The following is a 26,879-nucleotide window of genomic DNA, read 5'->3' on the forward strand; positions in this document are numbered from 1 at the left end:
TAATGTTGGCTTAGTAGAATGAGTTAGGAAGCTTCCCCTCCTCTTCAATTTTTGGAAAAGTTTAAGAAGGATAGGTATTAAGTATTCTTTGAATGACTTGTAGAATTAACCAGGGAAGCCATCTGTTCCTGGACTTTTATTTTTTGGGAGGTTTTTGATTACTGTTTCCATCTCCTTACTGGTGATTGGTCTGTTCAAATTCTCTATTTTTTCTTGATTCAGTTTTGGAAGGTTATATGATTCTAAGAATTTATCCATTTCTTCCAGATTATCCAATTTGTTGGCATATAGCTTTTCATAGTAGTCTCTTACAATCTTTTGTGTTTCTGAGATGTCCGTTGTAATTTCTCCTCTTTCATTTCTGATTTTATTAATTAGAGCCTTCTCTCTTTTTTTCCTGGTGAGTCTAGCTAAAGGTTTGTCAATTTTGTTTATCTTTTCAAAGAACCAGCTCTTGGTTTCATTGATTTTTTTCTATTGTTTTTTTAGTCTCCACTTCATTTATTTCTGCTCTGATTTTTATTATTTCCTTCCTTCTATTGATCTTGGGCTCTGTTTGTTCTTCTTTTTCCAGTTCCTTTAGGTGCACTGTCAGATTGCTTATTTGAGACTTTTCTTGTTTGTTGAGTCAGGACTGTATTGCTATGAACTTCCCTCTTAGAACTGCTTTTGCTGTATCCCATAAATTTTGGCATGTTGTATTCTCATTCTCATTTGTCTCCAGGTATTTTTTTATTTCTCCTTTGATTTCTTCATTGACCCAATCATTGTTCAGTAGCATTTTGTTTAATCTCCACATATTTGTGGATTTTCTGATTTTCTTCCTATGGTTGATTTCTAGTTTCATACCTTTGTGGTCAGAAAAGATGCCTGGTATTATTTCAATCTTCTTAAATTTATTGAGACTTGTTTTGCAGCCTAATATGTGATCAATCCTGGAGACTGTTCCATGTGCATTTGAAAAGAATGTGTATTCCGCAGTTTTTGGGTGGAATGCTTTACACATATCTACTAAATCCATCTGGTCTAATGTGTCATTTAAAGCCAATGTTTCCTAATTGATCTTCTGTTTGGACGATCTATCCATTGGTGTAAGTGGAGTGTTAAAGTTCCCTACTATTATTGTCTTACTGTCTATTTCTCCTTTTATGTCTGTTAATAATTGCTTTATATATTTAGGTACTCCTTTGTTGAGTGCATAGATATTTACAAGTGTTATATCCTCTTGTTGGATTGTTTCCTTTATCATTATGTACAACCCTTCTTTGTCTCTTATTACAGTTTTTGTTTAAAAGTCTATTTTGTCTGATACAAGTATTGCTGCCCCAGCTGTCTTTTCCTTGTCATTTGCATGGAGTATGTTTTTCCATCCCTTCACTTTCCAGTTTGTGAGTGTCTTTAAGTCTGAAGTGTGTCTCTTGTATGCAGCATATATATGGGTCTTGTTTTTTTTGTCCAATCAGCTACCCTATGCCTTTTGATTGGAGCATTTAGTCCACTGACATTTAAAGTAGCTATTGAGGGGCTAGCCCCATGGCTGGGTGGTTAAGTTCATGCACTCTGCTTCATCAGCCCAGGGTTTCACTGGTTCAAATCGTGGGTGTAGACATGGCACTACTCATCAAGCCATGCTGAGGCAGTGTCCCACATGTCACAACTAGAAGGACCCACGACTAGAATATACAACTATGTACCAGGGGGCTTTGGGGAGAAAAAGGAAAAAATAAAATCTTAAAGTAGCTATTGATAAGTATGTACTTATTGCCATTTTGTTACTTTTCTCCTGGGTATTTTAGTAGTTCTCTGTTTCTTTCTTCTTCTCTTGCTCTCTTCCCTTGTGGTTTCATGACTTTCTTTAGTATTATGTTTGGGCTCCTTTCTCTTAATTTTTTGTTTATTTATTATAAGTTTCTGGTTTATGATCACAAGGAGATTCAATATAATAACCTATGTCTATAGAAATCTATATGAAGTTGATGGTCTCTTTAATTTGACCTCTTGCTAAAAGCTCTACTCTTTTACTTCCCTCCTCCCACATTTTATGTATTTGATATCATATCTAATCTCTTTTTGTGTGGGTGTGTATCTGTTACTCTCTTATCATGGAAATAGGTAATTTTAGTACTTTTGTCTTTTGACCTTTATATTATCTTCATAAGTGGTTGATCTGCTACCTTTACTGTATTTTTGCCTTTGCCAGTGATTTTATCACCTTTTTAAAAAAATATGTATTTTTACCCCTATTTGTGGTCTTCTCTTTCCCATTTAAATAAGTCCCTGTAACATTTCTTGTAAAACTTGTTTCTTGGTGGTAAACTCCTTTAATTTTTGCTTGTCTGGGAAACTCTTTATTTCTCCTTCCATTCTGAATGATAACCTTGCCAGATACAGTATTCTTGCCTGTAGGTTTTTTCCTTTCAGCACTTTAAATATATCATGCCACTCCCTTCTAGCCTGTAAGTTTTCTGCTGAGAAGTCAGCTGATAACCTTATGGGGTTTCCTTTGTTTGTAACTTGTTGCCTTTCTCTTGCAGCTTTTAGGATTCTCTTATCTCTAATTTTGGACATTTTAATTATAATGTGTGTTGGTGTGGGCCTCTGGGTTATCTTGTTTGGTGCTCGCTGCACTTCCTATACCTGGATATCTGTTTCCTTCCTTAGGTTAGGAAAGTTTTCAGCTATTATTTCTTCATATAGATTCTCTGCCCTTTTGTCTCTCTCTTCTCCTTCTTGGACACCTATAATATGAAAGTTAGTGCGCTTGATGTTGTCCCAGAGTTCCCTCAGACTGTTCTTGTTCTTTTTCATTCTTTTTTCTTTTATCTGTTCATCTTGGGTGATTTCCTCTAGTCTTTTGTCCAGCTCGTTGATCCGTTCTTCTGTCTCATCTACTCTTCTGTTGAGTCCCTCTAGTGGATTTTTCATTTCCAGTATTATATTTTTCATTTCTGATTGGTTCTTTTTTATATTTTCCAAGTCTTTGTTGATATTCTCACTGAGTTCATCCATTCTTCTCCCAAGATCAGTGAGCATCCTTGTGACTTTTTGTTTGAACTCTTTGTCAGGCAGATTATTTCTGTTTCACTTAGTTCTTTTTGGGGGGTTTTGTCCTGTTCCCTTACTTGGAACATATTCCTTTGCCTCTTCATTTTGTCTCTTTCTCTGTGCTTATATCTATGTATTAGGTGGATCAGCTATGTCTCCTGATCTTGAAGAGGTGGCCTTATGTAAGAGATGTCTTATGAGGCCCAACAGTGTGCTTCCCTCTCATCACCAGTTCCAAATGTTCCAGGAGTGACCACTTTGTGGGCTATGTGTGTCCTTCTGTTGTGGAAGGGTTGCTTTTGCTGCAGGTGCCCAGGGAGACTAGGCTGGCCCCCTGGCCAGCTGGTTGCAATGCTCAGCTGCGTGTGGCTGCTATGGATCCTTCATTCACTTTATTGGATGTGGGGAGCCCCAGCACAGTTGGCTGCAAGGTCTAATAGCACATTTCTGTTGCAGTTTTTCTGTTAAGTGAGTGGGCCCCTGGCATGGCTGTTTGCTACGTTCAGGGGCTTAAAATTGCTGTAGGCCTCCAGCCTGCAAGACTCCTGTCAGCTCCCTGGGGATTGCAGCTGAGTGGGTCTGGCCCCAGGCATGGGAACACTAAATTGTCTCAGGCTTTGGAAGGTTGGGCCAATCCCCTATGTGGCTATTTGATAAGCACAAGTCTCTGCAGCTGACCAACCCCACTGCCCACAGGGCCACACACACCACCACACAGTCCTGCCCCATGTGCATGCCCCAACCCCCTGAAGTGGGGGACCCAGTCACCCCACTGCAGAGGCCCCACACACTCCACCAATGCCCCACACACGCCACCCACTCCTTGCACATGCCCTGCCCCACATAGATGGACCCACTCGCCTGGCTGCAGGGGACCCAGGCGCCCAGCCTACGCAGGCCCTCAAGTTACCTGAGGGCTTGCTGTTGTGTGGGGCCAGTCCCTAGGGCAGGCTTCCTTCCCTGGCTGAGCTGCATTAACTCAGTGCTCTAGTGGGTTGGGCAGACTCTGAGCTAATAGGCCAGGGGAAGAACTCCAATGGTGTGTGCAGGGTCTGTGTCAGCTCACCTATACTAGGTCACAGTAATGGCTGCTGCCAAAGTCTCAGTCCCTGGAGAGGTTTCACCTCTCACTGAAACGCACCCAGAACCTGTCAGGTGAGTCTCTTTTCACCAAAGGACTGTGTGCATTTCTTTCTGGTTGCTTTCCAAAACAGGTGACTTTGTGCATGAACCCTTTAAGAGCTGGCTTTTTTCCCCTTATGTCAGATAGCTTTTCTGGGGTTATTCCTCATTGTTGTCAATAGCCAGCAAAGCCAGATATTATGACAATTGTCTTCATTGTGCTGAGTCCAAAGGATGCTTATAGTGGTAATGCTCCCATGCTCAGGTTGCTTCCTCCTCTAGGGAAGGCTGTGTACCTTAGGATTGCTCCCAGACAGCTGTGAAGCACCATGGCTTGTGAAGTTGGCATTTTTTTCTCTCCAGAAAGGAATTTTGGCCTCTTCCACCTGAGTCAGGACTGTCCCTTGTTGTGAGGGTTCTTTTTATCCAGTTTTCAGTTCTCTCTCAGGGATAATTGTTCCTAGAATAGTTGTAAATTTGTTGTGTCCGTGGGAGGAGGTGAGTTCAGAGTCTGCCTATGCCACCATCTTGACACCTCTCTCCGACACGTGACTTTTTGGGAAACAAAACAAAGCCAGTGAGATAATAAGGAGGGAGTGGGAGAACTATCTTAGGGTGGCCAGAGAGGGCCTGAGACTTGAACCGATAAATGTATGAAGGTGAACAACCAGCTGTGGAAGGGTTGAGGCTGGGAATGGCAAGTTCAAGAGCTCACACACATACCTATTGAGAACCTGTCATCCTGCAGCTGGGTCTGTCACTTTGGAGGGGTCTGTCCCACCCTGACGTAGCTTTGACTTTCCCTAGAACTATGGAGGGTTGGACATCAGCTGGCTCCTCCATTTAGTGAGGGTGAGAAATAGCTGCCTGGGTCTACCAGCCCACTAGGCCCTCTGCAAGCCTGGGGACCAGGTGCCCCACACCTGAGCAGAAACCAAAAACCAAAACCACCCATCATCTGCCCAAGAAAATCTCCAGCCCCCCATCCCGCATCTGCTTCCACACCAGGCAGGAGGCTCAGCTGCCCCAACCTTTCCCTCCTCTGCTGGCCCATCCATGCCTCCTCCTGGCTGGGACACTGTTCTTGACACTCTCCCATTGGACCCAGGCGCCGGGGCATGGGGAGTGGGGCAGAGCCTGCCAGCCAACATTCACCAGTGCAGACACATCTCCTTTCCTTACAGTTCAGCTAGGACAAGGTAAGAATCTTTTTTAAAGAAATCTCATCTAGCAAACAGAGGGAAGGATGAAAGAGAAAGAAAGGGGGAAAAAGCAGAAGCCATGAAAGGGGTGTCCACAGAGCTGGTGCTCAGGGCTTTAAAGGAATTCAAGCCTGGCCACAGCTCACCTGGGGACTGGGGACTTACCCCCTTATCCCCCATCACCTTTGTGGCTCAAGGTGCAGAGTGGCCTTGGGATAGCACTCGGGTAGCAAGGTGACTTCTTAGGTTTTCTGTTACAGGGAGGGGGCCGCGTAGGCCTGGAGCCCAACTGAGCCACATGGAAACTCTTCTCCCCCTGCTTCACAGGGGATCCTCTCAGCTATCCCGGCTGCCTCAGCATCTGAACCTGTCTCCCCACCTCACCCTGAACCCCCACACAATCTATTCTCCATACAGGAAAACTGGTGATTTTTAAAAAATTATATAGGAATCGGATTGTATCATTCATGGTTAAAAACCTGTGCTGAATAAATACCAGGAGGGACAAAAAAGAGAAAGGCCTGAGTACACGGGTGGACAATATGAAGTGCCACCTGGACCTCCCTTCAGGGAGGGGCCGGTTGCCCCAGGTGCTGGAGTGCTGTGGGCAGACAGCCACCAGGCCTCAGCCCCTGCAGGGACTGCCTCCGTGGCAGAGAACTGCCTCGTCCAAAGTCATGTCCCTTCCTGGGGTCTCCACATCCAAGACTGACTGACGTGGGACATGAAGTACGAGCCACTGGCCCAACTGTGAAGGGCTCCCATCAGGTTGGCCAAGACTGTCCTTGGGCCTGATGCCAGTTCAACTTGTCCGTCTGCCCAGGCTTGCCTCCTTGCACAGGTGCTGATCCAAGGGACCACCTTAATAAAATCCTGCACACTAAAGCAAAATCAAAAATGAAAAGCAAACAAAAAAATTCCACTGGCTTCCCATAGTATTTTCAATAAAAAATGTTTTTTACAAGGGCCAACAAGGCCTTCCATGCACGCCCTGACCCCTGCCTGCCATTCTCACCTCATGTCACTGAGGTCTTCCTGGGCCACCTTGTCTAAAATTTCAACTTCACATAGCCCTGAATTTTTTTCTCCTACCATTTATCACTATCTATCATACTATATATATATATATATTTTAACCTATCTTGTTTATTTTCTTTCCCCCCACTACAATATAAGTGCAAGGAGCACAGGGATTTCTGTCCATTTTGTTCTGATTGTACCTCCACACCTTGTCACAGTGTCTGGCACAGAGTAGGTACTCAATAGTTAGTTGTTTGGTGAAATTAATGAATCTCCTACCTAGAGCTGTCTCACATAGTGTCTGGAATATCTGTAGAATAAATAAATGAAAGAATGAATGAATGACGCTCTGTCCTCGCGTGGGCCTCTCTCTAAAATCCTCTTTTTGCTCCCAGGGGCTCCTTCTGTTCCCCCAGTGTCCCAAGGTCTCTCTTGTGGCCCCACTGCAGGTCCAAGATCACAAGAGATCTGGTGACAGAATCGTGCATGCCTGTCCCTCACCACCTGTAAGCCCCTGACCACAGGGCCAGCTCTCCGACCACGGGCAGTGTGGTTGGTGCTTACAAACCAGGGCTCTGGAGCCAAACAGCCTGGATTCAAATCCTGGTCCAACCACTCACCAGTTTGGTGACCTTCACTTCTGTGAGCCTCTCACTGGCAAAATGAGGAGGATGACAGTACCCACCTCAGGCGGTTCTGGAATGTACCTACTGAACGCTTGTCTCCTCTAGACCCTGGATGCTCAGAGGGCAGGGACCAAATCTACAAGTTCTCAGCTGACTCCTCAGCACTTATTAGGGGCCCAATAAGCACTGGAGAGTGAATTTCCGTGTTTCTCACTGTACGTGGCACCCAGTATGTGCTTGAGCAAAACCAATTGGACAGCACGGCACAGACAGACCCCACTAGCCACACTCAGAGGGTTTCTGCCCCATCACCCAGGATTTGCCCTCTTCTTCCCTTACCTGAGGATTTCCTCTCTTCTCTATTTGGCAGGTAGAGGTGGGAGGAGGAAGTCCAATGCTGATCATTATCATCCATCCTATGCCCAGGAGTCCCTGTGTACCCCCAGATCTCCAAGCTACCCTGCGGCCTCTGCTCAGGGGCCTCTACAGTCTTTGCTCTCGTTTCCCACTCCTCACTCCAGGATCCAGCCAAGTCCTTCATCTGCGCAGCCTCCGACAGCTCAGGGCGTGATGCTCCCTCCCCTTCCTGACCACCCACTGCATATATTGACGGAATCGTGCTTTCTGGCATTTGCTTCTACCTAGGCTGGCATTTGATTAGGTTCTGCTGCAGGTTCTCTTCTCACTTGTCTGTCAGATTTCCCCAAATCGACTTTAATAATAATAATAATAATAATAATAATAATGCTCCCTCACCTCTAGGAACCCACCAGGCAGGCCAAGAAAGGGCTTTCATTTCTTTTGTCTTTCTCTGTGGCCACAGCCACCCCAGAAAGTAGAAAGTGAGGATGTAGAATCCTCCCCATTGTACAGATAAGACAACTGAGGCTCAAATAGGCTTACATTAAAAATTCCTCACCCGGGGGCTGGCTCTGTGGAGTAGTGGTTAAGTTTGGCGTGCTCCACTTCGGTGGCCCGGGTTCATGGGTTCAGATCCCGGGCATGGACCTATACCACCCGTCAGCCATGCTGTGGCTGTGATCCACATATAAAGTGGAGGAAGGCTGACAAAGATGTTAGCTCAAGGCTAATTTTCCTCAAGTAAAAAAAAAAAAACAAAAAAAGAGGAAGATTGGCAACAGATGTTAGCTCAGGGCTAATCTTCCTCAAAAAACCAAAAAGATCTCCTCACCCAACCTGCTTCCCTTTCACCAGGTCAGTCATTGGCACCACTGTCCACCAAGATGCCCAAGCCAAAAAAAGCTGTAATATCACCTCCTTCACCTCATCCTTTCTCTCACAGCCAGTCCCCCAAACCTGCAGATGACACCTAAATCTCTCTCCAGACCACTCACTGCTCTCCAGCTCCACCTCCCTGGCCCATGTGAGGGGGCCTTTCCTATGAGGATAGCAAAGGTCTCCCTCCTCGCCTGCACTATTGTCCCACCCCACCCCACCCGTTCTGTACACTGCATCAGAGTGGTCTTTCTCTGATGCACTCTCATTCAGTTGTTCAACAAATAGTCATCGAGAGCCTGCTGTGCGCCATGCATTGTTTGAGATGCTGGGGATATAGCAACAAACCAAACAAAGCTCTTGCCCTCATGGAGCTTGTATTCCAGCGGGGAGGTGGAGGACCCATCAGAAATCAAGTAACTATACAGTATCCAGAGAGTGACAACTGTCATGGAAAGAAAAAAGAAGAGAAGAGAAAAAGCAGAGAAGGAGTGCTCAGGCAAGAGAGAGGCTTGCTATCCTACAGGGTAGGGGGGGAAGCCCTCTGCCCTGAAAGAAGTGAGAGGGAGCCTCGCTGATACCTGGGGCTGTTCCAGGCAGATGGAACAGCAAGTGCAAAATCCTCAGGTGGGATTGTGTTTGGCAAATTCGTGCTTGAGGAAGTGCACAGAGACCAGCAAAGCTGGAGGAATAGGAGAAAAGGGAGAGGCCTGGCAGGAGGCTACCCCTGCAGGGTCTGTAGGCCATTATAAAGACTCCAGCTTTGACTCTGAATGAGAGGTGGAGCCACTGGAGGTTTGAGCAGAGGAGTGACAAGATTTAATTTACATTTTAACAGGATCCCTCTAGCTGCTTCGTGGAGAATAGACTGTAAGGGGACAAGAGGAGAAGCAGGGAGACCTGTCCGCAGGCCGCTGCAGCAATGCAGGGAGAGATGACGATGGCTTGGACCAGGGTGGTGGCTGTGGGAGTAGCAAGAAGCAGTCAGACGTTGGGTGATTTATAAAAGTAGAGCCAACAATGTTTGCTAATGAATTGGATGTGGCATGTGAGAGAGAGGAATTAGGAATGATGCCAAGGCCAACTGCAGATTTGATATGCCACTCCGCTAGTTCCCCATGCCCTGAGGTTTGTCCCAACCACTTACCAAGGATCATAAAGTCCTTCCTGATCTGAAGCCCCTACTCACCCCTCCTCCATGCTGCGGTCTGATCTTCAGCAACAGTGAATACTACTACTGTTTGACAGTTATTGAATGTTTACTTCATGCCAGGCCGGGGCTAAGCACTTTATAGATGTCATCTCATTCATTCTCCACAACAATCAAATGAAACAGGCACTTAACCCCTTATTATGAATATACCCATTTTACAGAAGAGCAAACTGAGGCACAGAGAAGTTAAATAACTTGACCCATGTCACAGAGCTAGTAAATGGCAGACCTAGGATTTGAATCCAGGCTTCCGGTTCCAAAGCTGTTTCTTTAATACCACGAGAGATTGAAATTCCAGTTCCACAACCAGCCATGAGCTTGTTCTCTTAACCTCTGTGCCTTCCAACAGGCAGTTCCACACGCCTAGAACATTCTCCCTCCCATCTCTTACACAGGCCTTACCCCCACCCTCCACCCCTTTGTCTGGCTAAATTGCCTTCTCCCACAGCTGCCTGTGCTTGCTGCCTTACAGCTCTGCCCACCCTGCCGCCTAAGAGCCTATTTATGGGGCTGACCTCCCCTGCTGGAGGAGCTCTCCGTGCACATGGCCCAGGTCTGCCCGTCTCACTGTATCCACAGAGCAGAGAACAGTGCCTGGTTCCTGGGCACTCAGCAATATCTGTTGATAGACGACTGAGAGCTCAAACTGAGACGTCCCATCCCTAAGAAGGAGGCCCTTCGTATCCCCCCTCTAGTGAATGCCTAGATCCGTGCCCCAAGGCTTTGCCTTCTCACGGCCCCTACACTGCTCCCTACATAGTAGATAATAATAATAGCTAGCATTTATTGAGTGCTTACTTTGTGCCAGGAACAGTACCTAAGCACTTTACACGCACTATCTCATTTAATCCTGCCAACACGCCTATGAGATAAACACGCTTGTTATCACCATGTTATAGCTGAGAAAACCGCTGCTCTTGGAGGTTAAGTAAATTCCCCAGGGTCAAAACGTGGTACTGGGGTGCTAAACAAATAGTTGATGAATTGAACAGAGGGTACTGGCATTAACCTGTGCTTGCCTTCTCCACGGCCAGGGCTCTCAGTACAAGGCCTGGCACAGAGAGGGCACTCGCTCAACCGGGGAGCAAAACCGCAGTCCAGCCTTCAGGCAAGAGAGGAAGGCCTGCCTCCTCTCTCTCAGAACTTCCCTCTCCTCGTTCATCTCCCCTTCACACCCTTAATAAAAGCGCTGAGAGTGACCGATTGAAGGGTGTGATTTCCTCGGAGAGCGGCATCATTTACATGGGAACATTCAAACAGGAACAGAATTCTTCCGTGAGGGCATCGGCTTCAGAAGACAGCTGTGGACGGAGAGTTGTTGCTGTTGCTGGGGGTTGGGGGGGCGGGGGGGGGTGGTGCCGAGCGATGGGAACTATCCTTTATTTATTTATTTCCCTCTCGGGGCCTTCACCTTTCATTAAAACAGCCTCCGGATGTAGGTGCAATCAAACATTCATTAGACAAGCAAGGTACATTTTAAAAAAACTAGCTACGCGCGCGCGCGCGCGCGCGCACACACACACACACACACACGCAGCCATCATCAATCTGCGAAATGAAACCGGTCCTTCAGGCGAGAAAAGCAGGCTGTGTTCCTCCGCACCGTGCTCCCGGGATCCTGCGCCCGCCCCTCGTGACCGTGGCTCCCTCGCGGGCCCGCCCTGGTGCCTTAGCTGACTGCCCGGAAGCTGTGACCCCCATCCGGCACCTGCGTGCGGGAGGGCCTCCGGAGCAGTCTGTTCCCTCGCCAGCAGGCCTGACACAAGGGGGTCTTTCTAGGCCCTCCCACTCCCCGCCTCGGCAGGTTTGCCCACGGGGCTGAGGCGCACAGTGCTCGCTTGCATCTGTTAGCACATCGTGACGCGAGGCTCAGAGCTTGGCCCTGGGGGTCGTCTGCACTGGGCTGCGGACATATTCCCAAAACCCGGTGTTTGGGGCGGATAGAGGGATGGAAGGCGGTTGTCCGGCGACGTCAGTCCTTCTCCTCCCCTCAATCACGACCGGCTTCCCGAAGGAGGGGACGGCGGCGGAGCCGGGAACGGGAGCAACGAAGTGGCTCGACAGATGGGGAGTGGGAGGCTCTTCCCAGCATATGGGACCGCGTGGGCGGAAGGAGTCTGGGCCGGGCTGGGGGGAGGGGGCACAGGGCTGCAGAGACGGTCCCTGGAGCGGGGATGCGCGAAGGAGTGGCGGTGGGCGTGTAAACGGGACGGAGGCCGGAGGAGGCAAACCCCCCCGAAGTGGGGGCGGGGAGTGCGGGCAGCCTTGGAAGCGCTCACCCCCGAGCTTGCGGAGGGCGCAGCACGCCGCGCGCCTTGCACAAGGTCGCCCCCTGATGGCGCCTCACGCGTTCGACAAGGTTCCCATTTTCTTCTCTTGTCAGTTTAACAAATTCCTTAATGGAGCGCTTCCTAGGAGCCAGGCGCTGGGCTGCAACCTCCCTTGGAGGATAGTACTATGCCCATTTTTCAGCTAAAGGAATGGAGGCCCAGTGAAGTCAGAGCTAGACTGGTAGGAGCCAGAATTCCAACCCATCATTCATTCACTCAGCAGTTATTAAGAAGTCCCTACTGTGTGCTAGGGGTTGGGGATACTGCAGTACGCAAGACTAACAGGTCCCTGGCCTTGTGGGGCTTATAGTCTAGGTAAGGAGACAGACAGCACACGAGTAAACAAATAAATGAGCAAAATAATTTCAGTGCTGCGGAGGAAATAAACCAGAGTGTGGGGCTAGGCAGCATCAGTGCTCTCGGCTTCCCCCAGCCTGCCTCCCTCTCACTGCTCCCTGGGGGACCCGGATTTGTCAGCCTTGGCTTCAAGGCAGGCAGCAAAGGGAGGTGGCTGTGGGGGTGGAACTAAGGTGGGGGAGCACAGATTCCCAAGGCCAGGAGCTGCTCCCATCCCTGGCACCCCCACACATGTACCACCACTGGCACCTGCAGCCCCAGGCTTTTCCACTGTGGCCAACCGGCTGAATTATCTCATCTCAACCCGATGAGTTTTTAATCTGTCTTTATACAGAAGCCTGGCTGCCTGCGCTGGGATTATTACTGAGTTCTCTGCACATCAATCCTGCCTCCCCTGGCTGTTCTGACCAAGTAAGGCTGTGAGATGGAGGTGGAGGGGTCTTCACTCTGGAAAGATTTAGGGGAGCACCAGTGCTTTCTGTCGGCAGAGGTCTGCAGCATTCAGGCAGCAGATGCCCAGGATTTCAGGGGCACTACTCTGCAAGGCAGGGGTGTGGCCAGGGTAGGGGTGGGGTATGAAGGGGCAAAGTTGACCATTTGGGCTCAGGAGGGGGTGCTGTTCCAGCAGTACCAGGTTTCTGTCTGCTCGGGCAGCTTTGCAGGTCCAAGGGGAGAGATGAAAGGAGGGAGGAGCAGCTAAGATGGTCTGGGACAGGGACAGGAGGTCAGGAGAACAGGGTTCTGGTCCAGCTGTGTGCCCTTGGGCAATTACTTCGTTTCTCCTCTTCTGTAAAATGGAGGTGGTTACTGAGGATATTAATGAGACGCTGTGTGCACCCAGTCTTCACACAGTAAACACTCAGTAATGTCAGCTATTGTTATTAATATCGTTATCTGTCAGATGAGAGTAGGAGTACTGGCTCCACTTCCTGGACGGATCTCTTGTGAAACCCAAATGGACAGAGGCGCCGGGCCCACGTGAGGACTGTTGTTGATCCCCGGCCAGCTCACCGATGCTAATAAAGGTGTGAGGAGGCGTGAGACAGACACATATTCAGTCACTCTCGCACTAGGTCAGTGACAGACACACTCAGCCTGACAGCCATTGAGACATGCAGCCTAGATACACCTTCCCCTGACTTCACACCTGGCCCCATAGCAGGGAATGCGGGACAGGAGCTCCCACATGCGACTTTTCATCTGCCCTGGTGCCAGTGGATCCTTAAGAGTGGCCTTTCAAGCAGGCAAACCTGAGCATCTCATTCACTGCCCTGGGACAAACCCCAGATGCCCTGCACGGCCTGGGTGTGTCTTCTGCTCCGCCGTGTCTTTCCCCTCTCCTGCTCCTTGCACTCTGAGCTCCCTGCCGCTCCGACAGCATCCTTGGCTCCTCTTGCCTCTGCCTTTGCACATACAGTTCCTTCTTCCTGGGATACTTTTCCCTTCAAACTCTAACCCCTTGAAGACAGAGACTTGGTCTAGTGGGTTCATCAAAAGTGGATCATCGGTAAATATTTGTTGAGTTGAATTGAATCCACCTTCATCCCAGCCAACTCCTACTGGCCTCAGCTCAAACCTCTCTCTCAGGAAAGCCTCCCGCTGGGGAGAGCCTCTAGTTTCCCCCCCGAAAGCCGCCTGTACTTCCCCTGGGAAATGTGCATGCTTGGTGTGGGTCACCTTTGCTCAACTAACCTCCACAAGGGACCGCTCTTTCTCGTTTACTGCTCTATTACCCAACATGTAGTAGATGCTCAAGAAATACCTGGAATGAGTAAATAAATGGATGGATGGCACTGGGACTCCTTGCCTCCTGTTTCAGTCCCTTCTACTGGTCCTCCTTCCCTGTCTTCAGAGGAATGACTTCTGGTATCTCAGGACCAGATCTTTGCTCTCCAAACCCTCTCCTTTCATCTCCTGCCTCCATAGCCATCCACTCCCAGGCCACCAACCCCCGCCGGCTCCTGGTGACACCCCCTCTGGCTGGGGGCTTTCAGCCTTGGTTGCCCCTCCCCAATGAAGAGTAGGGACTGTTCTGAGCTCCGGAGGGCAAGCCTGGCCCTGGGCGCGCTGGGCCCACCTCCTTCCCACCCTCCAAGGAACACAGCTCTGCCTGCAAACATGGTGAGGCTGGGCACCCCTCTCCCCTCACCAGCCAGCCAGGCCTAGCAAATGCCGAGTCATTGCCAGCTGCTGCCTGTCTCCAGCTCCTCCAGCCGGAGGAGCCGCCAGGAGCAAACCCAGGAGAGCCGCCCCTGGCAGCGTCTGAAGCACTTCACACCTGAAGCCAGGGAGCTCCTGCGTCCTTTCTGCAGACTCCCACCTCTGCAAGGGTGGATGGAGGCCCTAAAACCGGGATCAGGCCCGGCAGAACCACCAAAGCTGTCCCATCCCAGTGCCGCCTCCCTAACCCACTCTCCACTGCCAAGGGCCTCTGGACACATGCTGACAACCCAGCCTCAGTTTCTCCACGAGGACCTTCCCATTAAGCGGCCACCAAGGGGACATTTGCAGGGCTGCACCAAAGCTTCGGTGCCTGTGAATGCTGACTAATAATTAAGCCTCTGCAGACTGCCTGGAGATAAGCATAATCCCTTGCCTTTATACAGCCCTGAACAGGTTTCAAAGCTTTTTCACATATATTATCTCCTATTATCTCCCACAGTAATCCTATTGGGTAGTTACTGGGAAGGAAATTAATGTCCTTATTTTGCAGAGGAGAAAAACAAGACTCAGAGAAGGAGGAATCTTGTCTGAGGTCACACAGCCCGTGGGGCCAAAGCTGTGCCCAGGACACAGATTCCTAATGGTCCGCGGCTCTTAATTATCCCCTTGCCCAGGATCCTGGGGTAGCCTATATGGCACAAACCCTCTCTTCCTTGGGGTCTGGGATTATGACAGATCTCTCTTTATGGGTCTCTGCACTCCCCAGTCACTCATTCATTCACACATTCATTTAGCAAACGTTCACTGACACCTTCCTCTGTGCCTGGCATTAGGAATGCTGCAGCGGATAGCGGCCCAATCTCCTGCTGTGGAGGAGCTAGCCCAGGCTGGGGAAATCTTGGAAGGCTTCCTGAAGGAAGGGGCACCCCAGATGAATCTTGAAAGATGAGTAGGGGGCAGGCAACAGAGAAAGAAGAAGGAAGAATCTTCCAAGCAGAAAGCCAGAGGCAAGAGAGATCAGCACCTGTTCAGGGCCCCCGTAAGTGAGACAGTTTGGCTGGCGGAGAGGGGAGAGGTGAAGCTTGAGCAGTGTTGGAGAGGGGCCTGTGGCAAGGTAGTGATCTGGTCAGGTCTGTGTTAAGGATGCTGTGGAGGCTGTGTGGAGGGTGGGGCTGGCACTGGGGACACTGCACTCTCTGCTGCAAGATGTTTCGCAGTCACTTCTTGTCCTAGACCCTTGGAGCCAGCCCTGCAGGCTGTGGGGATAGGGGAGGGCAGCCTTCCAGGACACTCTTGGCTGAGCTTGGGGGAGACTTTGGAGGCCAGGGTGCCGGGGGGGTGGTTTTTGGATGGGGTAAGATGTGAGAGCCAAAGCTTCCCCACAGTGGTCCCCAGTGAGGAATCCATTTTAAAGCAGGCAGAAGGAAGGGCATTCTAGACATTGGGCACAGCACCTGCAAAGGCCCAGAGGTGAAAGAGAGCAAGACCAGCTGTGCAGCTGGAGTGATTCAATATGGCTGAAGCCAGGGTCTGGGCTGGGTGGAGCCAGGAGTGTGCAGTAGGAGTGAACTCAAACCTTAATGGGTAAGAGTCCAGGGGCTCTGCAGATGGTACACATAGGTTCAAATCCCAGCTCTTACTAGCTGTATGTCCTCGGGCAAATTACTTAACTTCTCTGGTTCTCAGTTTTGCCATCTGTAAAATGGGGGTGGTTGTGAACAACCTATATTATTATTGCTATCGTTAATATTATCATTACTAATAGTTTCACAGTGGGAAAGCTAAAGTGGAGTACCATTTTGTAAGGGAGGAATCTCATTTTAAAAAGTAGAAACAAGTTGCAAGTGTGCTTATCTGTAATCTCCACATTCACAGAAATGTGTGAAATTTCATCTGCAACTGTTTTCTCAGGGTGTCATCCGTCCCAAATCAAGTGCCGATGCTGGATGTTGGATGTCCTCACAGGAATGATCGGGGCGTTGCAGCAACTGGCAGCAGGCTCGAGGCTGGGAGAGGGCGCAGGGGAGGCGGGGCCGCCTTTGATGGGTGACAAGCCCCGTGTCTCTGAGTGGGGATGTGGGGGGCCTTTTGGGTGTTGGGAGAGGCTCTACCTGCCCCAGTTAAGATGAGAGTTAGAATCAGCCCCGTTTTCCTGGAGTGAATGCTGTGAGCAAAGAGTCTGGGACACAGCCCCTGCCTCCAGAAGTTTGCAATCTTCTAGAGCTATAAATGAATCTCTTAGAATCGGAATTGTTCAAGCGTGGGTATCGAGATTTTCAGGTGTTAACCATGAGACACAGCTCCCACGTGGTCAGACAGGCAAACCAGGACCAAGATGGCTGTGCTCCAGTCCTGCCTCATTGGAATCCCATCTCGGTCTATGTAACTGTGGGCCTTGGACAAGCTACTTCTCTAGGTTTTGGTTTCCTCGCCTATACAACTGGACTGATAATTAGACCTGCCCCAGGGTTGTGTTAAGTTTCAGTGAAACGATGCACGTAGAGTGCTTAACACAGGGCATGGCATGTGATCAGGGCTCAAAAACCAGTAGTGGTCACTGCTGATACGATGTGCTGCTTCTGGGAAGCTTGAAGACCGATCTCACAGCTCCAGGTGGGCTGCCCATGGAGGAGGCAAGAGGCAGGGGCCTCCTGCCTGGGGATGACGGATGTCTCAACCAGACTACTGTCCCCTTAGGAAATGGCAGGTGAGGGTCCAGGCCCAGAAAGACTCCTGTGCCCGTGAGGGTATAGCAACCTCTTCCTGCAGTTGGGGAACAAGTTGGGCCTTGGCCTCAGCTGTGAGAACAGGGAAGGGGGTCACATCAGCCACAGGGCTGGCTGGACAAGGACCCCTGAGCGACATTCTGGGTGCAGAGCTTGGGGCAGGGTGAGGTCTGCATTGGGGTGCTGGGGCTCAGTCTTGGTGGAAGCAGGGAGCAAGGCCAATCCTTTTCCAGGCCTTCTGAAATCAGAAATATGAAGTTTTAAAAGAACAGCACACACACAAAGAAATTTTTTTTGCAGCTGTTTTGGCATTTGGGGAGTAATTTACCAACTTCAAGTTCAGCTTAATGATGTTGGGGATAGGCAGCTTCCATGGGAGTTCTGCTTCCTAGCAATCTGTGGTCGCCCAGCCAGCAAAGAGGGCTGGGCGGGTGGTCGGTGGAGAGCATTAACAGTAACACGTTGTGTATTTATCATCAGAATGGAGCCCCCCGGGCACAGGGGTAGTGCCCATGGCCGCTCAATGGTGTATTTGTCATGTGGGCACTGACACAATCAATTGACCCCCTTACACACCGGTGTTTATTAGCCATTGTATAAATATTTCACCCCTCCCCGGCTGACACATAATCTCTTCTTTGCTGCCTCTGACAAATGAACATTTCTCTGTAGACTCTTAAATGAGGATGTGTCACAGCTATGTCACCGATTAATTTTTTTTACCACTACGAACAACGATGCATAGAAATGTAACTTATATTCATTTCCCGGCTTGAGCCCAGCTGTCTGAAAAATTCCACCAGCAGCTCCGACTGACAGACAGCTATCCCAGCACTTGGGCGTGCTGACATGTGGTTGTGTGAGTGCCAGCTTGTTAATTATGGGCCTTCTCTTCCGGCTTGGCTGCCGAGTAACCAGCCACAAGGACCTTAATCACTGCTGGGGCCAGGAAGGGCCTGGTTCAGAGGGCTCCAGGGGCCAGCTCCCCAACCCAGCCTAACCACACACATTTTTTTCCTCCAAGCATTAGCCACCTTTTCCTCTGGGCCTTTGTTTGGGACGTCCTCTGAAGTCACCCCAGTAATACTCATTGCCACCTTCAACTCTTCACCCACTGATTCATGAGATCATAAGGGTAGGGACTGGGTCTTATTTGCTAAGCACAGGGTGGATGCTCCAGAAATATTTGTTGATGTTAAATCAGCTAAAGTGCAATTATTGAACAATGCACCAGCCACCTGACATGTATTGTTCGTCTTTTCAGTGAATATTCTTGGAGGCCCTACTACGCAGGCCTATAGACCTCTAAGCAGAGGAAAAGATGACCATTGCTTGGAGAAAAGAATGAGTATGTGATTAGACTAGGGTGGGAAGCTGGCCCAGGAGCCTTCCAAAGCTGGCCCTTCCTGGGCCCAGTAGCGATAAGGGCCTTGTGGCTGGTTACTTGGCAGCTAGACCAAAATGAAGTTCAGGTTCTAGTGGTGGGGGACTGGAGGTTCTAGGGGTAGACACTGTTCATACCCTGGTTTGCAGCCGAGGAAACTAAAGGACAAGTCAAGCCATTGGAGTCAGGCTAAAAGCCTGTGTCATCTGACCCCAGTGCCTGCACACCTAACCATTCTGTCAATCATCCTGACCCACCGTCCTTTCCCCAGGCTGCCTCAGCATCGCCTTCACTACAGCTCACCTCCCCTCTTTTCCTTTCTTCTCCTTCACTCTTTCCTCTTCCTCGCAGATTCTTGAGTCACCTTGGGCTTCAGAGCCAACTCAGCATCTCTGCCCCCACCCGACCCTGTCCATCTGCTGCTTCCCCTCTCCACCCACCCACCCACTGGCACAGGACTGAGCCTTCAGCAAGTGTCTAGGCTGCCCCCTACCCCACCCCCTACTTCCATGCACCTGTGTCCCATGCACCTGTGTCCCTTCCCTGATGTCATATAACTGCTGGCTGGGAGCCAAGTACACCACACCTGGGGACACTTCCAGTAGATTAACCAGCTCACACCAGCTCTGCCGTTCGTTGCCCATGAGGCTCTTAAGAGACTGACCCGAGAAATAGAGACCCCTCCCCCTGCACATCCAGGGAAGAGATACTCCCTACTGCCACGTCCATGGAGGTGACACGAAGCAGTCAAAACTGCTGACGTAAGTGGTCGGGTAGAGAGCCTGGAATGGGAGTCGGTCTGAATCCCAGTTTCTCTTTACCCACTGTGTGCCTTGGGCAAGTCACTCATTTTCTTTTTGTCTTGTACACTGGGGGTGCTAGTACCTATTTCCCAGGGCTGCTTTGAGGGTGAAGAGAGCTGACGTGGAGTGGCACCGAGCGTGGCACCTGGTGCGCAGTAAGTGCACAGTAAATGGCAGTGTCTTTCTTTTCAAGGAAAGGACTTTCAAGACTCTGTCCCATCTTGACCAGTCATCTCCCAGAGAAGAAAAGCTGTTCGAACCTGTCTCCTGAGACACACGCATGTGCCTGTTAATCTCCCAGCCCACACTGACCTAGGAGGTGGCCCTCTGAGATCCCATGTACCGGGTAGTGCTGCCCCCTTCTTCCCGCCCGGCCTGAGCGGTCAGCTCCAGGGAATGAGATGAAACTGCTGGGCGTGGAGCTGCCCAGAGGATCTGCCCTCACCTTCAATTAGCATCATTCCAAATGATGCCACACGTGAACACCCAGCCCCTGCAGCACTGAAAGAAGTGTATGTTGTATTATCTTGTTGAAAAGTCACAAAACCCTCTGAGTTAGGTATGTCTGACCTCGTTTTACTGGTAAAGAAATTGAGACCCAAAGAGGTTAAGGAAACTACGAAAGGTCACACAGAGCCAGGACTTACTCGAACTTGGGTCTACCTCGTTCCCAATTAAGGGCTCTTAACTACCTCCATGTGTCACCTCACTCAGACCTCCTTCCCCATGACACTCACCAAGCTCCCAGGGCGTGCTCCAGGGAGCAGGACCATTTGCTCTATGATGTCATCAGGGGCCTGTGCCATGATGTCAAGGCCCCAGTGGCCCTACCCTGCCCCGCAGATGGGGACTTAGTGGAGCTGAGGACAAGGTCAGAGGAAGGAGAAGCCCTTATAACACAGGGCTGGGCCAGGACCAGGATGACAGCAGGCTGGGGAGGGGGCTGATGCAAGAAAGGGGCCCTTCAGGTGGAAGCTTGGTTGTGCCATCCCCTATACATTTCCTTGTTCGAAATGGAGCACGGAGCCCCGGAAATCAGGACAAAAGCACCACCCACAGCTCTGGTCTCGATGACTCAGATTCCACCTCCCACAGCCTCCTCCTGTGTGTTTCTGAATGTGTGTGTACCCGAGCATGCACCCCACCAGTGCATGAGGCTGTCAGCTGAGCACATGTGTGTGCATATGCATGTACAGGAATGAGTCCACATGTGCACAGGCCTGAGCTCACATGTGCTGTGAGCATCTGCCTACCTATCTCCAAGCCCAAGCCCTCAGGGTATGATGACCAGTGGGGTCAATGATAATCATTACGCCAATAGCCGACCCGCTTCCTACGTTCATAAGCACTTTAGATGCTAAGTACTTCACATGTAGTATCATCGTGTGGAATCTTCACAACAGCATAATGAGTGGAGTACTATCTTTATTCCCATTCTACTGATGATGAAACCGAGGCTCAGAGAAGTAAACTGCTTTTCCAAGGACACACAGCCAGGAAATGGTGTAATTTTCAGATGCCGAAGTCTGTGCCCAATAAGATGCACTTCCCTTCTTGACCCCTCTAGGAAGTTTGGAGAGAAGACCCCAAGGGTCCTTTGTAATCAGAAACTGGCCAGGGTCCCTGAAGGAAAGGGGGCCAGAAGCCAGAGTCTTGGAGGAGAAGCAGGGCAAATAGCAGATAGACGCCTGAGCAGGAGAGGGCAGGGCAGCTGTCTCTCAGAACAGGTGTCAGAGAAGCTGTGACAGCCACTTAGAACCACAGTGGCAAGCCTCCTTTACATGGCTATTTGCATATATTTGCATGTATTTGCATCACCAAATCTGTGGAATCGGCCTTAATGGTCCCTGCCTCGGAAGACTGGCAGAAGCCGAGAGGGTGGGAGTGACAGGGAAGGCCTGGGGAATTTGGGAGGGGAATGGAGGGAAGAGGCAGTGCTGTGGAGGCACTGGGAGGAGCTGGGCACTGCTAAGAGACCGTTTCTAGGGGGAAGCAGGAAGATTCTCTCCCTTGTGCCCTGGGAAGCCTCCTAGCCCAGAGTCCATCCCCTGAGGGCCGCAGGAAGTGGGTGGGGTATTCAGACATCGGGGAGAGCGGAGGAGGCTTTAGGATCTGGGTCAGTGGTCAGCGCTCGGGAGGAAAGCTGCGCTTCACGCCTGGGTTTGGAGCCGCCAACCCAGTGTCCTGGACAGGCTGGCCAAAGGAAAGTGGAGGGCCTTGCACTCAGTCTCCCTGCTGGGAGGCCGCCCACTCAGCCGCAGGAGCTCCGTGGCTCAGTGTTCGGGCGCCATCTAGTGGACATAAGCGGAAAAGCGCCCCCCCCCCTCCTTCCTGCCTGCTCTGGCCCAGCCTCTTCCCCATTGCTGCCTTCCCAAAATGCGTGCCTGCGCCGCCTGTGCGAGGGTGGAGGGCTGAGGGAGAACGCGGGGAAACCTGGTTCTGCAGCCCGCGGTCTGAGTGGGCCTGGTAATTGCGATTGTCCGGAGGATCACCAGCAGGGAGCTTCCGACGGGTCTCAGGCCAGGCTAAGATGGACTAATACAGCTAAGTGGGGAAGAGCTTAGGCCTTAAATCAGAAAAACATGGCTGTGCCAGTTACTAACAGTGTGACTTTGGGAAATTAACCTCTGAATCAGTTTCCTCATCCGTAAAAAGGGGGTGATAATATTGACTTGTGAGAATGAAAGGAGATAATATGTGTTAAGAGCCTATTAGTAGGGTCAAGAGGAGGGAAAAGCAAGCGAGGTGCCTGGGGCACAAAATTTAAGGACTTGGGGCTTGCAGGACACTGAGACTTCCTTAAAATTTGTGTCCTAGACTCCTCATTCTTTTCACCCTGGCCCTGGCCTTGCTTGTTATAGGCACACTGCCTGGCACATGAGGCACACCTGATCAGCAGAAACTACTGCTGATGTTATCATCGTATTGTTACTGCTGTGAGGATGCTAAGGCCTTGAGAAGGCAGCACCCTACCCCCAAAGCCCAGAAAGAAGTAGCGCCCCAGCTCCCATCTGGCCTGGTCTGGTAAGGGTGTGAAGTGAGATTGGAGGCCAGAAGTGTGAGGGGCCACCTGCCAATGAGTCAGGAGAAAGAGAAAGTTACAGGCAGATGGGAGTGGAGGGGGCCACTGGGTCACAGACCTCGTGTGGCTTCTCAGATTCTCTGCGACCAACTGATAGACAAGGAAGGGACCCAGGCCCAGCTCCCAGATGATCAGTGTGGTATGTTGGTGAGAGTTGGAAGTGAACTGTTGCCACATTACAGCCCTCTCAGGGTGACCCTCAAGGACAGTGGTGAATGGAAGTCCCACCCAATGTGCAACGCTTTGAGCAGTATACTTGGTCATCAGCTTTGTCTAGAAGAAGAAGTGACTGAGGTGTGGATATTCCCTGACTCCTGGGAAGTAGTGAGTGGCTTGGCTGGCAGCTCAGGAGCCTGGAAAGAACAAGACCAAGACATGTGACAAAGAGGACTAGGGAAAGATGGATGGACAGACTTCTGAGAGTGGGCACCAAGTGTGCAAGCTTCCAGATCTCAAGAAAACACTCTGCAGAGCATCCATTGCCAGGAGGCTCTCAACAAAGCAGACAATGACTCATCGGGTGAGTGAACCTCTTCCTGTCCACCCCAAATGCCTGCACAAGAGCCCTGGAACAGAGTGGTCATGGTGCCAGGGATGGGGGCAAGGCATGGACCCAACAGCATGGGCTCCCCTCCCCAAGGCCGAGCTAGTTCTACACTCTGAGGGCTCAGCTCACTTATGGCGAGGGCTCGCTGCCGAGTGCTTAGTAGGGCTCTGTTCCTCGGAAGACCAGTCAAGCCTGGTGGCAGGTGGGTTGCACTTAACCCCTTCCTTCCACCCTGGAGGGGACAGTGATTTGTCCTTACTGGAGCCAGTGTGTGCTTAGGATTTGGGCTTCTCTTCCTTGTCTGCAGTGCCTCCATGAAGAAGGTACAATGATAGGGTCCTCTAAGACTTTTACTCTCTCAGCTCTGACATTTGAGTCTTTGATCCATTTTGAGTTAATTTTTGTTGCGATATAAGGCAATAATGGGATGGTGATCAATGGATTCATTGGTCTAACTCAGTTGTACCTCATCACCCAGAAGCAGTCAGCCTGGCAGAATGGCAGAGCAGCCTGTTAAATGCTCAATATCCTGGCAGGAGCACAATGCCTGTGGGTTGGGCCCTGAACTCCTTGACCTGGTATTTGTTTTGAAAAGCACTGTGTCCCCTATACCTGAAAATTACAGGTCCCAGAATCAATGTGGAAGTGGAAGTGGCCCATGTCACTCTCAGATTTATACCTTTTTCTTCCTGTTCCCAAAACTTTAGGTTTTGCCAGTTAGAGGTCTTGGCTCCCAGGGAGGGAGAACTTATGCCAGGGAGCACGGCAACGTTTCCCCTAAATTGGAAGCTGTGACTGCCACTTGGCCACCTTAAGCTCCTCATGCCAGTGGACCAATAGCAAAAAAGGACAGTACTGTACTGGTCAAGGTCATTGATCTTGATTGCCAGGAGGAACCAGGGCTGTAGATAGAATGCATGTAGATACAATGGAGGCAGGGAATGGTATGCCTGGACCAAGCCAGGGGATTCAGTGGGCATCTCTTAGAACCTCCCGCCCAGTAGTCTTTGACAATGGACAACCTCAGCAATGACAATCCCAAAAGGGCAGGCAACCAAGGGATCAGAACTTTCAGGGATGAAAGTCTGTATGATCTCATCAGGCAAGTAGCCCAGATCTGCAAAGGGCGAGCTAAGCCAAAGGGAAGGAGGGAGGCAATGGCAGTTATGGACTCAGGACCAGCTCCAGCAGTGGGGACTGTGGCTGCTTCATTAATTCTTTTGACTTTATCTTCCTTGAGATCAGATCTAGCACTATCTTGAAGGGGTCTTGTTTACAGTGGACTGTACCTCCCTTTTTGAGGAAAAAGTAATGACAACTTTGTTCTCATGGAAACAAATAGGAGGCCCCGTGGTGTGGTATGGGTCAGATAGAATGGGAGAGCGTGAGTGGGTCTCAGTGGCAGTAGGTGAGGACAGTATGGAAACACACACCTTTCTTCTCTAATGCCGTGAGTACCTCCTTGCCCTCTCTGATGTTGCCTCTCCACTTTCAGGCTTAGACAAAAGGCCACACTGTGCAGTGTGGGATCTGGTTTCCAAGTGCCACCAAGGGCTGGATGACAGAACACAGAAGCTTGAGGTGAACCTTGATCCATGGGGATAGGTTGTGAGTGGGAGCTGTGGGCTACTGCAAGGTGTGTTTCCTCCTTGCAGCCTTCTGGAGAAGTCCCACCATGTGCTAAGCGCACACTGGCTGAGCAGTCTGCAGTGTCTCTCCGTGGCCCGTCCAAAGCATAGTTGGGACAATAAGGCGTCGCAACCACCTTGCTTTCATCTTCCCTGCACGTATTTCCATTCGCCTCACCCTCAGCCCCCGGGCTTTCCCCTAAATCCTGGGTACAAGCTCTGCTGCTAGAGGACCTAAGACAAGGGGTTTCTGAGAGCTGTCTCCCACTGTGTGCCACACTGTGGTCACCGCCAGGACCTGAGCCTGACCACTCCAGCACTGCTCCTGCAGCCAAAGAAATAGAGACCTCAGGGGGACAGGAACCTACCAACTACTTTCCAGATGGAGGTAGGGGCAGGTAGGAGAGAGAGGAGAGGAGAGGGTAGAAAGTTAATCCCAATGAAAGTTGTCCCCTGTAAATGAGTCTGTGAGGGGAGTTTTCTGGGAAGGAGTGGCTGGATCCTGGAGGTGAGAAGGGAGGGCAATATTCCTTCCCCCCATTTGAGTGCACACCTCCCCTGCATGCAGGGCTAGGAGTGAGTGCCTCTGAGCTCCCTCAGACCTCCATATTCCTGGGAGGGGTCAGTGCCTGACTCTCAGATGATCTGGACAGTGAAAACATCCGGAGGTGGGGGGGGGGGGGGCGGGAGAGCGGTGTGCTGGGGGCAGGAGGAGGCGAGGAGGCAGCAGCAGGCAATAGGTCCAGGGCAGCAAAGCCTGACGCCTCCCTTTTCCAGGGCAGGGAGCCAAGTGGGGCCAGACTGCAGCTGAGGGACCCTCCTCCGGGCCTAGGTCTCTCACCTTCTGGCTACTCCAAATCCCCCAGGTCATACACTGCAGGCCCATGGCACAACCCAGTCCAGAGCACAGCCTCACACTCCAGTGGAGGTGTGTGCCTCTAGAGGGACCAGCCCAGGAACAGTTTGGTGGTTTGCAGGGAGGCAGGGCAGGAGTAAGTTCAGGCAGAGACTGAGAAAAGAGATCAAATGTCCCTAAGGTCACTCCTACACCCACCCTGCCCTTCTCTAGACATGTGTGGAGTGCACCAGGCTGGGGGCAGAAGTCCCGGCTTAAAACTGTGGTCTGCTTGTCCCAGTCATTCTACCCCTAGGCAAGGCCCCACTTTTCCTATATTTTCAAAGCAGAAAGAGGGGCAGAGTGTGAGGGACCTGAGCCCCAGGCAGTTGGCCTGCCTGCCTGGGATGCATAAATGGGTTGAAGGGGGCCATCTGTGATAGAATGCATGGATATTTTTCTAAGGAGCAGTCCATAACTGTCATCAGATGCTCATAAAAGTTTAAGATCTGCCTGTGCTGTCCAGCATGGGAGCCACTAGCCACATGTTTAAATTAATTACAATAAAATAAAATAATTCACCTCCCTTGGCTCACCAGCCACATTTCAAAGTCTCAATGGCTACATGTGGCTAGCGGCTGCCGCGTTGGACAGCAAAGATATAGAACACGTCCATCATTGCAGAAGGTTCCATTGGACAGTGCTGCCCATTAGCTTAAAAAAAATTTTCCAGGGGCTGGCCCCGTGGCCGAGTGCTTAAGTTCACGTGTTCTGCTTCAGCAGCCCAGGGTTTTGCTGGTTCGAATCCTGGGCACGGACATGGCACCACTCATCAAGCCATGCTGAGGCAGCGTCCCACATAGCACAACTAGAAGGACCTATGACTAGAATATACAACTAGGTACTGGGGGGATTCGGGGAGAAAGAAAAGAAAAAAAAAATAGAAAATAAAAAAAGTCCCGCTTTATTGAAGTGTAATTGACAAAACTGTATGAATTTAAATTATCCAACCTGATGATTTGATATATATATATTGTGAAATGATTACCACAATGACGTTAGTTAACACATCCATCACCTCACATAGTTACTTTTTTTGTGTGTGTGCGGTGAGAACGTTTAAGATCTACTCTCTTAGCAAATTTCAAGTATATAATACAGTGTTAACTATGGTCGAGATGCTACACATTAGATCCCTGCCCGTTAACTTCATGCATCAGGGAAACTGAGACCTAAAGAGGGAGTAACCTGCCGAAGGCTCCCAAGGGGCGTCAGTGGTGGCCGGAGGATGAGATGCCCTTCATAAAACGTCTTGGAGTAAAACTGCATATATCTTCTTGTAGATACAGCTCACATCAACAGTCTGGGGTGGAGGGAGACAGGGCTCTGGTTGTGGGGGTGAGGTTGGGGGAAGGGGAGTGTCCTGTGTTTGTTCCTCCCCTCCCCCCTCCTCAGGGCTGCCCCAGCCCCAGGATAAAGGAGGCTTAGAGGCCTGGAACTCCTTCCCCTCCCCCATGATGATCTCATCCTCACAAAAATGCGGGAAGGGCAGTGGGGAGG

At 50.5% G+C, this 26,879-nt stretch overlaps 1 protein-coding gene across 2 annotated transcripts in view; it reads left to right on the forward strand.

Annotated features, from left to right (window-relative positions):
- Positions 1-21,586: 21,586 nt before the first annotated feature.
- Positions 21,587-26,879, forward strand: part of ARAP3 (ArfGAP with RhoGAP domain, ankyrin repeat and PH domain 3) — a 34,731-nt gene continuing 29,438 nt past the window's right edge. For both annotated transcript variants that reach the window (XM_070570552.1, XM_070570553.1), the window contains exon 1: positions 21,587-22,829. In XM_070570552.1, the coding sequence (XP_070426653.1) occupies positions 22,710-22,829 (120 nt within the window). In that variant the 5' untranslated portion in view covers positions 21,587-22,709. The remainder of the gene's footprint in view (positions 22,830-26,879) is intronic.

Source organism: Equus przewalskii, chromosome 13, assembly GCF_037783145.1.
Source record: "Equus przewalskii isolate Varuska chromosome 13, EquPr2, whole genome shotgun sequence".
Taxonomy (NCBI): domain Eukaryota; kingdom Metazoa; phylum Chordata; class Mammalia; order Perissodactyla; family Equidae; genus Equus; species Equus przewalskii.